A 12,770-nucleotide genomic window follows, 5' to 3' on the forward strand; every position below is an offset into this window, starting at 1 on the left:
CCGTGGCAGTTTGCCTTGAAACAACTGTAATCTCCACATTTTGACTTTAGCTTAGTTCAATGTATATGACATAAAACATATCCTAGCGTAATAAGAAAAGTAAAAACAAAACAGGCATTTTTGGACCAGCAAAATTAAAAGGATGAGATGCCAGGTGATTATACACTAATGCTGCACACATTTTAGTTAATAAAAAACTTGTTTCCGGTATTTCTTTTGACACATTATTTTCAGAGTCAGGGAAATATTTAAAAAGAAATTAATATTTATTCAATTTACTAAAGACACCATTACAGAGCTGTGAGTATTTAAGAAGCACTTTATGCTTCATTCCTGACATATGATTGTTTGTTGCTTCTGATGAATATTTTACCTGTTTCAGGATATCTGTGTTGTTTGAGTAGACAGCCACCTGCTGGCGGGGATGGTGAACTGAATCACTGATGGATAAGAGAACCACAATACCATCGAACCTATGGTGGTGACTGAACGATTTAAGCACATCCAGATAATCATGCCAGTCCTGAAAGTGACAAAAAAGGACAAACATAAAATTTTTACTACTATGTAGAAAAAAAAAAGTGTTCAAATTAATGATGAACCTTTTCTATTTTTATATACAGCCACATAGGAAACTTTGTAAGACTCTGCCTTTTATTGCACATATGATTTAATGTAATTTAGTAAAACTTGAGTGGTTTCAGAGAAAAAAGCCCTTTATCTGTAGCAATGAGAGACGAAGCTGTCAAAGCACACAGAGGGGTAGAGAGACACTTTGTGATTTATTGTTTGGAAATTAACTGTTTGCTCTTAAAACAGCCACCATGCACAGATTATGGTAATTCAGTGACACACACAGTGATTGATGGATGGAAAGTTGCATTAATTAATTGTTTTGTTTGTCAAGGGAACTTGTTTTTTTCTTTCTCTCTGGAATGATTAACAACAATGTTATGGGAACCGTAATTTGCTATGCTATAAAGTGTGCAAAGTGATACTTTTGAAAACATATTTGCTTGATTAATCTAGATTTGCTGTACAACTGTTTGTTTTGTAAAGTTCTCAAAATTGTTGCCGTGCTTATTTAAGTAGAACTTTTTAAACAAAAGAGATATTTAGAGTAAAACTAATAAAGGAAGTTTGACTTTCGTGTGTGTGTCTGCTGCAGACATGAAAACCTATTTCTTCTCGTGTTGCCAGATCGTGTCAGTCCAATGACGTTTCAGCATATGCATTTCTTTGCTGTGCAGTCGGCAGTGTGTGTGTGTGTGTGGTCCGTCTCACTACTTAAGCCTGTGCACGCGAGTGTGTGTATTTGTTCGGACCACTGAAAGTGATTGATGAGAGCTTCTGGCGCTGTATCTGCCCAGGCTGTGTCAATATTAACCTGTGAGGATGAGGGGGCCACAATACTCCTCCCACTGTTCCTCCCTCCATCCCTCCATCCTTCTCTCGCTCCACAATATGGCTGCTGTCAGACTCGGGCTCATCAATCCTCACACACACACACAACTGTCACTTCACTGACACTGCCATTTCTCAACACTGATATCCTGATGAGTGCAATGAAGCCTCCCAAGATTCGTTAAAACACACATATTCACTCACATAAGTACAAACACACAAGCAAACGCGCACGTGGCACGAACGCATGCAGACGCACACATGAGTTCACCTGCGCTCGTGTGCTGTGATGCAAGTTTAGGAGCCGACATGAACTGGTGTACGCACATGTGAGATCTAGGAGAGCAATAAAGGCTTCATCATTTATGGTACAATATACACAGAAATGATCAGATGATGCTAGTGAAGCTAAGAGCCAACTGTGTGCATATGCACTCAAAACTACACACACACACAGACACACACACACGGAAATATAGTCAGAAAACGAGCAGAGTGCGAATCTCTGCGATAACACGCAGGGCGACAGTCTGTCTGCCATTTGGCTCTTAACTGAGTAAATTACTACTCATATTGCCTGCCCCTCCTCTTTCTCCCTCTGCCACCTCCAGATACACAGATTGCCTTTTCTTATAAATTATCAACATGTTAGATATAAAAACCACTTGCTAACTATCTCCATGAACCTTAGGATATGGACACAGAAACCTGTATTTCATTTGTTGCACTTACCGGTGGCCGCCTTACCTCGAGAAACCTAGTTACTTTAAATCCTTCACTTGACTTGCTTTTAATTTGACTTTTTAGTAACGTGTTTACCAAAAGGTGAAAGTCCTTGTTCTTGTATAGATAGTTTAAATTCACAGTCCTTGCTGTCACTTAGCATCAGTGAGAAAACTTACTTTACATTCTGAAATGTGAGGTGATCTTAAAATGATGAGCTTTGAAAGTCAGCAGGCACTGAGATATTTAACTGATATTTACGGCCAGTGTTGTGGCTTTTTACTACATGCTTCACTGCAGTTCATTGGGTCATTTTGTATGCTCCTTATTCTTAAGTTCCAGCAATAGACAATTGCACTCAGTGGCACTAAAAGCTCAATGGACTACAACTTAAGAAAATATAAAGCAAAGGCAAACTAAGAAAACTCCAAGCAAAACTCCAATTCTGCAAAAGGAGAAAATACAACAAAATACCATAAACGTGCAGAAAGCACAGAGGGCTATTAGGAGGCACAATAAAGTGATGAAGATAGCTGGGAAAGGACTAATTGTTGCCAAAGTGCAAAATGAGCTTAAGTGGGTTGAATGCTGTTATTTTCCTTCATTCATTATTATTTCATTTAGGCTTCTGTGCTGTTAACTCTGAAGCGTTTCGCAGTGGAGTTTTCTGTATTTGCAGCATGATGCTTTTTTGTGTTTTCCCTAAATGCTGATTATATTCTGTGATGCCGGCAGATCTTTTTGATTATGATTTGTCTATTTGCCAGCATCGCATCGAGCTCTTAAGCGCAGAAGAAAGAAAGAAGGCAAACAACACTTACACCGACAACTGAAGGAAAAATTATGTTGGCGATTGTGTGGTGTCAGCGTAAGCTGTGTGAGCTCCTTTTTTGGTTTAGACCAGCTGTAACATCAAAACTTTGATGACTACTTGTCACACCGTTGACCTGCAACCATTACTATGAATAGCCAAAATAGGGTTGAACCCACGGTTGACACAACATTTTTGAGTACAATTTCTATGCTTTTTAAAAAAAAATAAAAATACTTTTTCAATAAACTCAAATGTGTTTTTCTCTCTTTCAACTGTCCTCTTACTTTTTTTGCATCTTAACTCTTTACATCTTCTTCTCAAACTGTTTATAGGCATCTGTTTCTCAGACTAGGCCTTTATCCACACACTTTTCTCTCTCTCACACACACACACACACACACACACACACACACACACGTTCTCTCTCTCATTGGCTGTCTTTGCTCCACAGGTAGCAAGTCTTTAGCGGCTGCTTGCAGTTCTCCCAACCTGCCGTCATTATGCACAATAGCCTTAGGTACAAAACTCAGGCCTCATAACTCACGCCCCGCGTGCGTAAATTCCCGTGCAAACACAGTCAAAGCAAAAACACATTTCCTGCTGTCGCCAACATCTCCGGCAAAGAATTAATCAAGCGTTCATCCATTTAGGCTCTTTGCATACCCTTTCCGTCAGAACACAGAATGCTAAGAGAGTTGCGAGTTCTTCTCAGGCGATCGTTTCGCCACCCTGATGAATCCATCAAGCGAGGTTTGATTTATACATCTGTCTGTGATCACAGCGGTACAGCTACAGTAAATGGGGTGGCAAGGAGCGAGCTGACACCTCCCTGCTCAAACACACACATGCAAATGCACGCACACATGTGCAGTATATACCACTTGCCAAACACACACGCATTGCTGAACTCACACACACACACGTACACACACACACGCATGTACTTGCATACTAACAGCCATTCACTCTTATTCACACTCCTGCTCACACATGCGTACACAAGAGTATTACTGCTTATGAAGTTTTTGGAAAGACAGAGGGGAAAGGGGAGGGTGGTATGAAAGTTTGCAGAGGAAGAAACCCAAATGTCTTTCAGTCTATCTCATATGGGCCTTCTCCGCATGCTTCATTCACTCAGCTCTAAGTGCGGGGATTTGGGGGCCAAGATGCGAGCACTGAGTCTATAAATGTTTTGTTTTGTTTATTTGTTTGCCCTCAAAGCCTGAGGAAGCCACAGGGGGAGAATGAAAATGGGGAAGAGAAAGATTCAGAAGATTCTTCTTCAGCAGAGATGAGGAAGAAACATCAGCGTAAGATGCTGAAGATGGAGCGGAGACTCTTGTGCAGCATCAAAATGGTTTCAATAAATGCCATATTTTTGTACATGACACAAACAGTATAATGTGCACTGTAGCCAAACAAATTTACATCAAAATATGTATCTTGGAATCTTGTTGATGTGTTTATACCACAAGAGTATTTTTACTATGTAAGAAGATGCAATCTAACACTTAAACTAGTTGGGGGAAAAAACAAAAAAACCATCAAGAAATCCCAGGATACTGTAAATAGAATGCAATCTTTATGCATTCCTTCTTAATATAGGGATGTTTCACATGGCTACAGCACTATGTGCTTTATGAGTCTGCTCACCCAGAAAATCACTACAGCGCAAGAAAGAAAGACACAGAATCCCAGAGAGTAATAGAAAAATAGAGGGGGTGGAGGGGCGGGGCACCCTGGCTTCCTGGTCTTCAATCTTAGTCCCTGGGAGGCCCACCCTGCACCTGCTGTCTCCTAGTGCGTCTCATCAGAAAGGCATTTACTGAGTGCCGTGGCTGCGGGCCCCTTCATTAGCGAGCATAATTATTTGTGCAAGTGGCGTAGGGCAAAACTGGCCCTGCATAAACAAACAGAAGGGCCGGAGGACTGCGAACAAACAACACATTAGAGACAATCAACGTTGCCAAAATGAAACCTAAAGCGCAGCTCAGATGGAGATGGACACGTACGCAAACACAATCAGATAGAACAGAACAAACAAATCTACCTCAACAACACAAAACATCGCATAAATGAAAACAGGAAAAGTAAACAACATCCAAAATAATGCTAACTCATCGGCACTACTGTGTCAGCTTCTGCGGATGTGAGGCGCTGAGCTGACATCTCGCCATGTTTTTGTTGTTCATGCATTTTTAATTGCAAGTATCTGACAAATAATAACAATGACAACAATAAAATGGCTTTCTGTGTTAATACTAAAGACAAATTCAAATATCTTATTCATATGCTGCACTAATAAGCAGATATCTGTGTATGAAGCATCCAACGGGCCTATGGATGCTACTGGTGTTTTCTGATGAGTCATCATGACACCCTTTCTTCCAAATATGGTCACACCCAAGATGGCATCAGCTACAATACTTAAAAATCGAGGCTTCAAATCAAGAGTTAAAAAATAGTGGGTGATAGCCCGGTAGTTATGTCCATCTTTTATATACAGCCTTTTCAGGGCACACTGTGCTGACTGTGGAGCTGCTGTGATGAGAGTCCATGGTTCTGTTCTGATTAACCCCACATTGCCCACTTCAGGTATAAGTGAGTTGCTGTCCCCAGTTAACCCTATAAGGTCTAACCACCTCTTCTCTGAACATAACAACAGCCTGATGGCTTAACCAGAGATTTTATCAACCAGTCTAGCATCTTTTACTAACCCCAACCACAGGAGACACATCAAAACAATTTTGTTTCACTTTATTTTCCCATCAAAACCAAAAAAGTACATTCTCCAAAATACAGGGTTTGAGGACTCATACCTCAAACCTTGTTCATAAGTTAAGGTAACCTGGAATTAGTGAAACTCTTACCCATGGTTACAGATATACACTGTAAAGACTAACTTACTGAACCTTCTGCCACTGCAGGTTGGAAAAATGACAGAAAACAAATAGAGATATAGACATCAACACAATAACAAACACACGCACACACACACACACAGTTAGAGTGGTCACGCGCACACAGAGCATAAGATGAATGATTTTTTTTGCCGCACAGAGAAAACAAATACCATCAAAATAGTTATTGTATCTTGGTGTAACATTAAATTACTGAACTAACATGCAAACTTTTCCTGATCCTCCGAGAAGCGGAAACAGCTTTAAAAAAAAAAAAAAAAGAAAAGAAAAGAAAGAAAAAGAGAAAAAAAGACGAGGAACTCTAAAACACATTGTACTTCTTAGATATCCATATTAACATATGAAAAAAAAAAATCACATTATTCGCATATTCTCTGAGCGAGTGTACGTCTGTGTGTGGCTGTGGGCTCCTGTCCTTCCCACAGTTCATCAACTCCACAGCATGACAACTCTTCATCTGACCGAAGCTTCATCTGCCAGCGCTAATTTCTGAGCTGTGAAAAGCTCAAACACACACGTGCTGGCATGAATATGCGAATAATGCGTCTTTAGTGGGGGGGTTTTGTGTTCATCAATTTGAGGTCAATGTAAGTGTTACACAAAACTTTTCAAATGATCAAGGTGATGATGCACAACAGCGACGTGCCCTTGAGCAACGCCCTTGACCCCTATGGTGCTGCACTGCTGTGGTGCTTTTTTTACTAGTTGATACAATGCATCTACCACAGAGCATGGAAGCTGTAATGGATGCAAACACAGCATCTCATAAGGAATCTGTACAGCAGGGGTTCTCAAAAATTTGGGGGCTATGGACCTCATACAGGGGAGAAGATTTTCCAAAGACTCCTTCACAACGATCTTGGTAGTCTGAGCTCAGAGTCACTTTATGTTGTGAACTGACTCAAATGTTAATGCTCATCAGCTAACTAGCTGTCTAATAAAGCAAGCTACTGAACAGCTGGAACATCTCGCTATTTTGCAAAAGAAGTGAGTGACAGAAGTGACTGATGTGGTGCATCTGGATCAGATCTGATTTTTTTTTAATAGTCTTCAAACAACACCAGAGGGAGTAATGGACACAATATGCTCTTTTTATTAGGGTTAATGGTTCCTATTAGAAGTTAGTAAGGGTTTTGCTAAGACCTTTGCTACTGACTGTACACCCCACTCAGAACTATTGTGTTATGTGGGATTTATTGGTGTTCAGTTGTGCAGGTCTTTGGCTGCATAATGAGAGAGACTGTGGGAATTTAACTAACGTAGAGGCTCCAAAGCATGTAGCCCTCTAAAAAGCCTACAGAGCAGGAAGAAGCACAAAAATGTCACATCATAAAGAAAAAACAAACAAACAATGGCAGTGGAAAGTTTTAACTGTTTTTAGCACTTGATTCACACTTGGTTCCAGTGGTTGGTGGTGGTTTTCTCACCAGTACTACCAGAGATGTCTTTCTGTTAAAAGGGAGTTTTTCCTTCCCACTGTCACCAAAGCTCTTGCTCGTTGGGGGTCATCTGATTGTTGGCGTTTTCTCGGTTTTCCCTGCATTATTGTCAGGTCGTTATCTTACAATATAAAGTGCCTTGAGGTAACTGTTGCTGTGATTTGGTCCTATATGAATATAAATGAACTAAATTTAACTTTAGTATAATTTTTTTTTCCTATTGTGTCATCCATGTTCTCCACAGAACGGGCTGAGCTAGTTTTTTTATTTATTTTTGTTTTGGTGCTGACCACTAGTGACAGTACACAGCTATAACATGGGGGGGTTTTCAAAGATTTACATTGCTCCTCCTGATTCCCAGAGCAGCACCATGCTTGGTGCTTTATAGTACACATCACGAAGAAACTTGCTGTCATGCAGAAAACTAACTCTAATGTCAAAAATATTTAAATAAGGTCGCGCTGCGGCATTTAAATGTAACGTTGCTTCTGTAAGGTGAAGCACTGAAAAATTCAGATAATTGTTGCTCTTGTGCAGGAGCAGCAGCAGTATTTTATTCTTCTATAGTCAAACACAATAACAGTGTTTGAGAAACAGACAGAAATATTTGCCTTTGCAGTTTCAACTGTAGTGACTCTGAAGGGAGGAAGCTCATTTCGTTTGTACTTTTCTCTTCCTGTAATAGAGGAGCACCCAGACTGACTAATGTATGTTTGTACAGTATACAAAAATACATTAGTCAGTATATACGATGTGTCCGTATCGTTACACCACACACTGCAAGCTTTTTCTTCTGCTAACTAGGCAATCACAGACATCTTTTTTTTTTTTTTAAACAAAAATCTAACTCTGCCCTCTTTAACCATCCAACACACACACACACACACACACACACACACACTTTGACAAACACATAGCACATAAACCATTAAAGACTAATTGAATCTAATTTATTTAGTTTTCTGGAAAGAATCATTTAAGGCAGAACTTCCCTAAGCCCCCCTCAATAAATGACTCTCATACCGTTTTACTCTCTTTTCAAACACAATTAAAAAATAATATATAAATATATACACACTGCAAATGACATGCATATAAGGAGTTCATTTTGGAGCCCGATCTCAGGTCATTAGTAACCCACCATGACGCTGTGGAGTTGGGGTCCGCTGGCGACACACAAGCCCCTGGCCATTTATTCTATATTAAGTCTTTAATGGGCCCTCTCTCTCTTTCTCTCTCTCTCCCTCCTGACACACAGCATGCAGGCTCAGCGCTGGTAAAATATGCACAGAAAGTCCGGTGCGCAAACACAGACAAAGCCATTCAAATGAATGGTTATTTATTCGCTAAACGAGGATCTGGGTGTTTAATGTTCCTTGGACGTTAGGTAGTTTTCTGGGGGAGGCAGAGCCATACCCCTACGGCTACAGACATCATTTATTTTACACATAGCCTAATACTGCACGCTAGGCAGCCGCTGAGAAAAATGGGCTTAGGAAGTGAGAAGGAGATATAAAAGAAATAATGAATAATTTTTTATTTTGGTGGTGGTGGGGGGGGGGGGTGCTTTTGGGTGGGGGGGGTGAACACATTAGCAGGGAGAAAAGCAAGGGGTAAACTTAAAGGCTTAAAGCACCCTGTTTGCGTGTATGTGCGTGTATGTGCGTGTGTGTGTGTTGTTTGCAAATGTGAAGAGGAAGAAAAAGAGTGACAGAGCTAGAGAAGTCATCACCAGCATTACACAAATGTTTCAATATGTGTGTGTGTGTGTGTCACATTTTTGGAATCAGTGGGGAGGAAGGTGATACATGATTGTGTGCGAGGCTCTCGAGCTTCCATCTACATCTCATCCAAATGCAGAACATCACAACAGCAGAGGGGCTCCTCTTCTACACTACAGCACCTCCCAAATTTGACACAGCGAAGGTGCGATGTATCCATCAAAAGTAACTTTTTAACAAATGAAACATTATCTCTTTCTCTTTTGTCGCTTAAAAGACAACAGAAGTTTTCTGAGCTTCTCTGAAAACATTACAACCCACGAAACACTAAAAAGAAGACTAATGGGGTTAGTAAGTAAAAAATAATAAGGATATTAATCCAATATTCCATTATCAGCACACTTTATGTATTACTGTGTACAATAAATAAAGTACACATAACCATTGATTTTGATTTGTGTTGTGTACGGTTCATAGGAGTATATCAGAAAACTGTGCATAAGTCTTGAGCCACCACTCATTGCTTTATATTTTGATAGGAAAACAGGAAGTAGGCACGCATTCACACGTTTCCATGCATGGAAATACAGCATATAGGGCAAAAAGAGAGTTTGTACAATTATAGCAAACTTGGAAGTCAGTATTTGGCACTTTTATTCTTCAACACAGCTTGAACTCTTTCAGGAGTAGTCCTTCAGGCTTCTTGAAAGACGTTAGTTCCATCGTGTTTTACAAATGGCTGAAGAAACTCACTGTTTTATCTCTCACATGACCTCCTCTTGGATTCATCACTACATAGACCCTGTTGGTACTGATTTTCAGTCCAGTTCTTGTGTAGGTTGGCATACCGCAGCCTTTTTCTCCACATTTCCCTTCCTTAAGAATGACTTTTTGACAGCCATCCTTCCACTGAGACCATTTCTGATGTGGCTTCAGTGATCAGTAGATGGATCAGCTGCAGGGTCTGATGGAAAACTGCTTTCAAAATTCATCTGTCAGCATCATAAATATATATATATATATATATTTCTCTTATGAGTGAAAAAGCAGTTAATGTGCAAAGAGAAACTTTAAAAGACCTTCAGAAAGCCTGGAGAACTTCTCCTAAACACCACTATGAAGCTTTACAAGAAAGTCTGCCTACTTGGAAGCAAAATATAAACAAATGAGTGGTGGCTCAAAACTTTTTAAAAAGTACTTTTCATAGATCCTGTGATGTGATTTTTGGCATAAGACTGGTACTTTATTTAATAAGAATTTACCTCCTTATCTGTAGCCATCGAAGTGAGTACTACGGTCATCTCTCCATCCGAAAACTCCTTTACCTCCAGAGTCAGCTGCTGCATCAAGTCTACATCCAGTCAGCACATATACAAACAGACTAACAGTTATATGAAACACACACATATAAGGATCCAAAACGGTTTCACAACAAATAACAGAAAAAAATATATAAAGCATGAATTCCCTCTCCAGATGTGAAAGGTAAGTAAAACGATGTTACAATGCTGCAACAAATGGAATTTTTGCATTCATGCAAACACAATGCTGTCAGGAACAACACAGCCCTGTTATCTAATTAGACCTTATGTTAATACTGCAACGTGCACAGACTGTGCTCCACTGACAGCTCCCTCACTGTCCTGTTAGCTTTACTGCTCCTGCTAGGGAAAGATTATTTATACTGGTTTTATTGCTATTAGAGTTGATGTTGACACATGATTACAACCTGACTACAGATTTACTTGACAGAGAGATCAGGGTGGACTTTCATCAGTCCTCTAATACAAATTACATGGACAGTATTTCTGCTATGCGATGGTAGGAGAAGCAGGGCTTGTTAATAACACACTTCATGGTTCGGTGGTGAAGGGAGACTGATTCATCTTAAAGTAAAAGTCAGTAGCAAGAAAAAAAAAAAAGCAGTTTCGCAAATAATTATTACCTGACACTAACCTGCATAGTAGGTAGATTTAACAGTCTAATTGTTACAAACCTAAAGACTGAGTTTATTAACAAAACTAAGTTACCTTTTTGTAAAATAACACAAAATACAGTGGTTAACAAATTTATTATAAGTTTGCTGGGGTAAGTTACCAGTATTTATAATCACCCAAATCATTTTTTATGTTTCAGTACCCATCACTAGTATGCGCAAAGTCTTTAACTGAAAGAGCTTTTAAATTAATAGTTTTAATGCTAAATTGTAATTATTGTTGTTGAATTTTAAAATTTACTGTTTTCCAAAAGAGTAGAAAAAAGGTGATGATGAAGAATATTATTCTTTTTTTTATTCAGAGGATTATATTTACTTCAAAAATTATATTTATTGCATTCCTGAAAAGGAAAAAATGTTGTAATGGTTGAATGTAATGATTAATTGATTTTCTGATTTCTCAGAGAACTCATATATATACATGGTCTCATAAATTTGTTAAGCACTGTACATGACATTGAAAACTGTTATATGAATATATGGCCAAATAGCACTGACTGGGTAAACAGTGCAGCGGTGGGCAATTAATTTTCCCAAGGGGCCGACGTGAGAAACTTGGACTGTTGTGGAGAGCTGCACCAATAAGCTTTTAACGAGATAAAATAAATATTAAGCAGAACCGGGTTTGGCTTATTGCGGAGGGTCTCAGTTTCTCGTGTGGCCCCTTAGGAAAATTAATCACACGCCCTTATGCTAATGGGTGTATTAAGTAAGCTGGACACGACACAGCACTGACACTCAGCCTCATGACCAGTTTGTTCCCATGGCCCCAAAAAGCAACATTTTCCCACAACAAGGTCAGCTCTGACTCTTACACTTAAACTGATGTATTTTCAAATAATGAAGTCTCTCTGTCAGAGATTAAGAAAAACTTTTTTTTTCCTTCAAGAAATGCGATGCTATCTATGAGTCTAGTATTTGAGTGGTACAGACACTGGTTTGCACATTTTACTGGATTGATCTTTGTAGTGACAATCAATTTATACATCACTGATACACTTCCAAGATAAGATGCTGAATGCAACCCAATATGATAACCCACTGGTCTGAAACTAGCTCACAGTTAAACTCAAAGTAATGGAATCATTGTTTCTTGCATTGGTTATACTTCCTCCCATAAAGTGCTATGAAATACGATGCACCTGCCGCTGTGTTGCTTTGATGAGCATATAAGAACAAAGCTATATCAGACTCTCTACTCCAGCCAGTCTCTCTGTTTAGATTCACTTTGTGATCGAACGCACACCTTGTAACTTCACTTCATTGTGCTCACCAACAGCGACTTCCCCCCATTGCTCCAAGGATTTCACGAGCTCCTCCAGCTGTGCTGAATGACGGCCATGTTTCATCCAAAAGGCTTCTGTCTGGAGTCGCAGGGCCTCTGTAGACACACAAAACAAGTGCAGAGTGCAATCATCATGCTAACTCTGGCTCTCTTTCACAAGTTCATATACACAATCCGCGTAATGGTAGGTTGCCCCACGAATTAAGAGTGAAAAAATAAATCGCTAAAAGTAAATAATTACTGACAATTTACACTTCTGTTTTCCTACATTTCAGTATGATTAGTTACAAGGTTGTGCACTTGCTTGGGCAGGTTTACACTTAATACTGTTTGTACATCACAAAGACAACACAGCACACAGAGAACGATTAACTCCTAATAAAATGAGACAGTAAGAATAATATTTAGGACATGATTTTGTTAGTGTATAAATAATATTAGGTGTTTGTGCTATTATTTTCTCCTTT

General features: G+C 39.4%; 1 protein-coding gene across 5 annotated transcripts in view; it reads right to left on the reverse strand.

The window, feature by feature from the left end:
- Positions 1 to 12,770, reverse strand: part of LOC101477260 (uncharacterized) — a 39,247-nt gene that overhangs the window by 16,085 nt on the left and 10,392 nt on the right. For 4 of the 5 annotated variants that reach the window (XM_004547330.3, XM_004547329.3, XM_004547327.5 and 1 more), the window contains exons 5-7: positions 12,265 to 12,399; positions 10,285 to 10,373; positions 374 to 523 (exon numbers count right to left, since the gene is read on the reverse strand). In XM_004547330.3, the coding sequence (XP_004547387.2) occupies positions 374 to 523; positions 10,285 to 10,373; positions 12,265 to 12,399 (374 nt within the window). The remainder of the gene's footprint in view (positions 1 to 373; positions 524 to 10,284; positions 10,374 to 12,264; positions 12,400 to 12,770) is intronic. The other variant, XM_004547328.5, reaches the window with a different exon arrangement.

This window comes from Maylandia zebra, linkage group LG12 (assembly GCF_041146795.1).
Source record: "Maylandia zebra isolate NMK-2024a linkage group LG12, Mzebra_GT3a, whole genome shotgun sequence".
In the NCBI taxonomy this organism is placed as follows: Eukaryota; Metazoa; Chordata; class Actinopteri; order Cichliformes; family Cichlidae; genus Maylandia; species Maylandia zebra.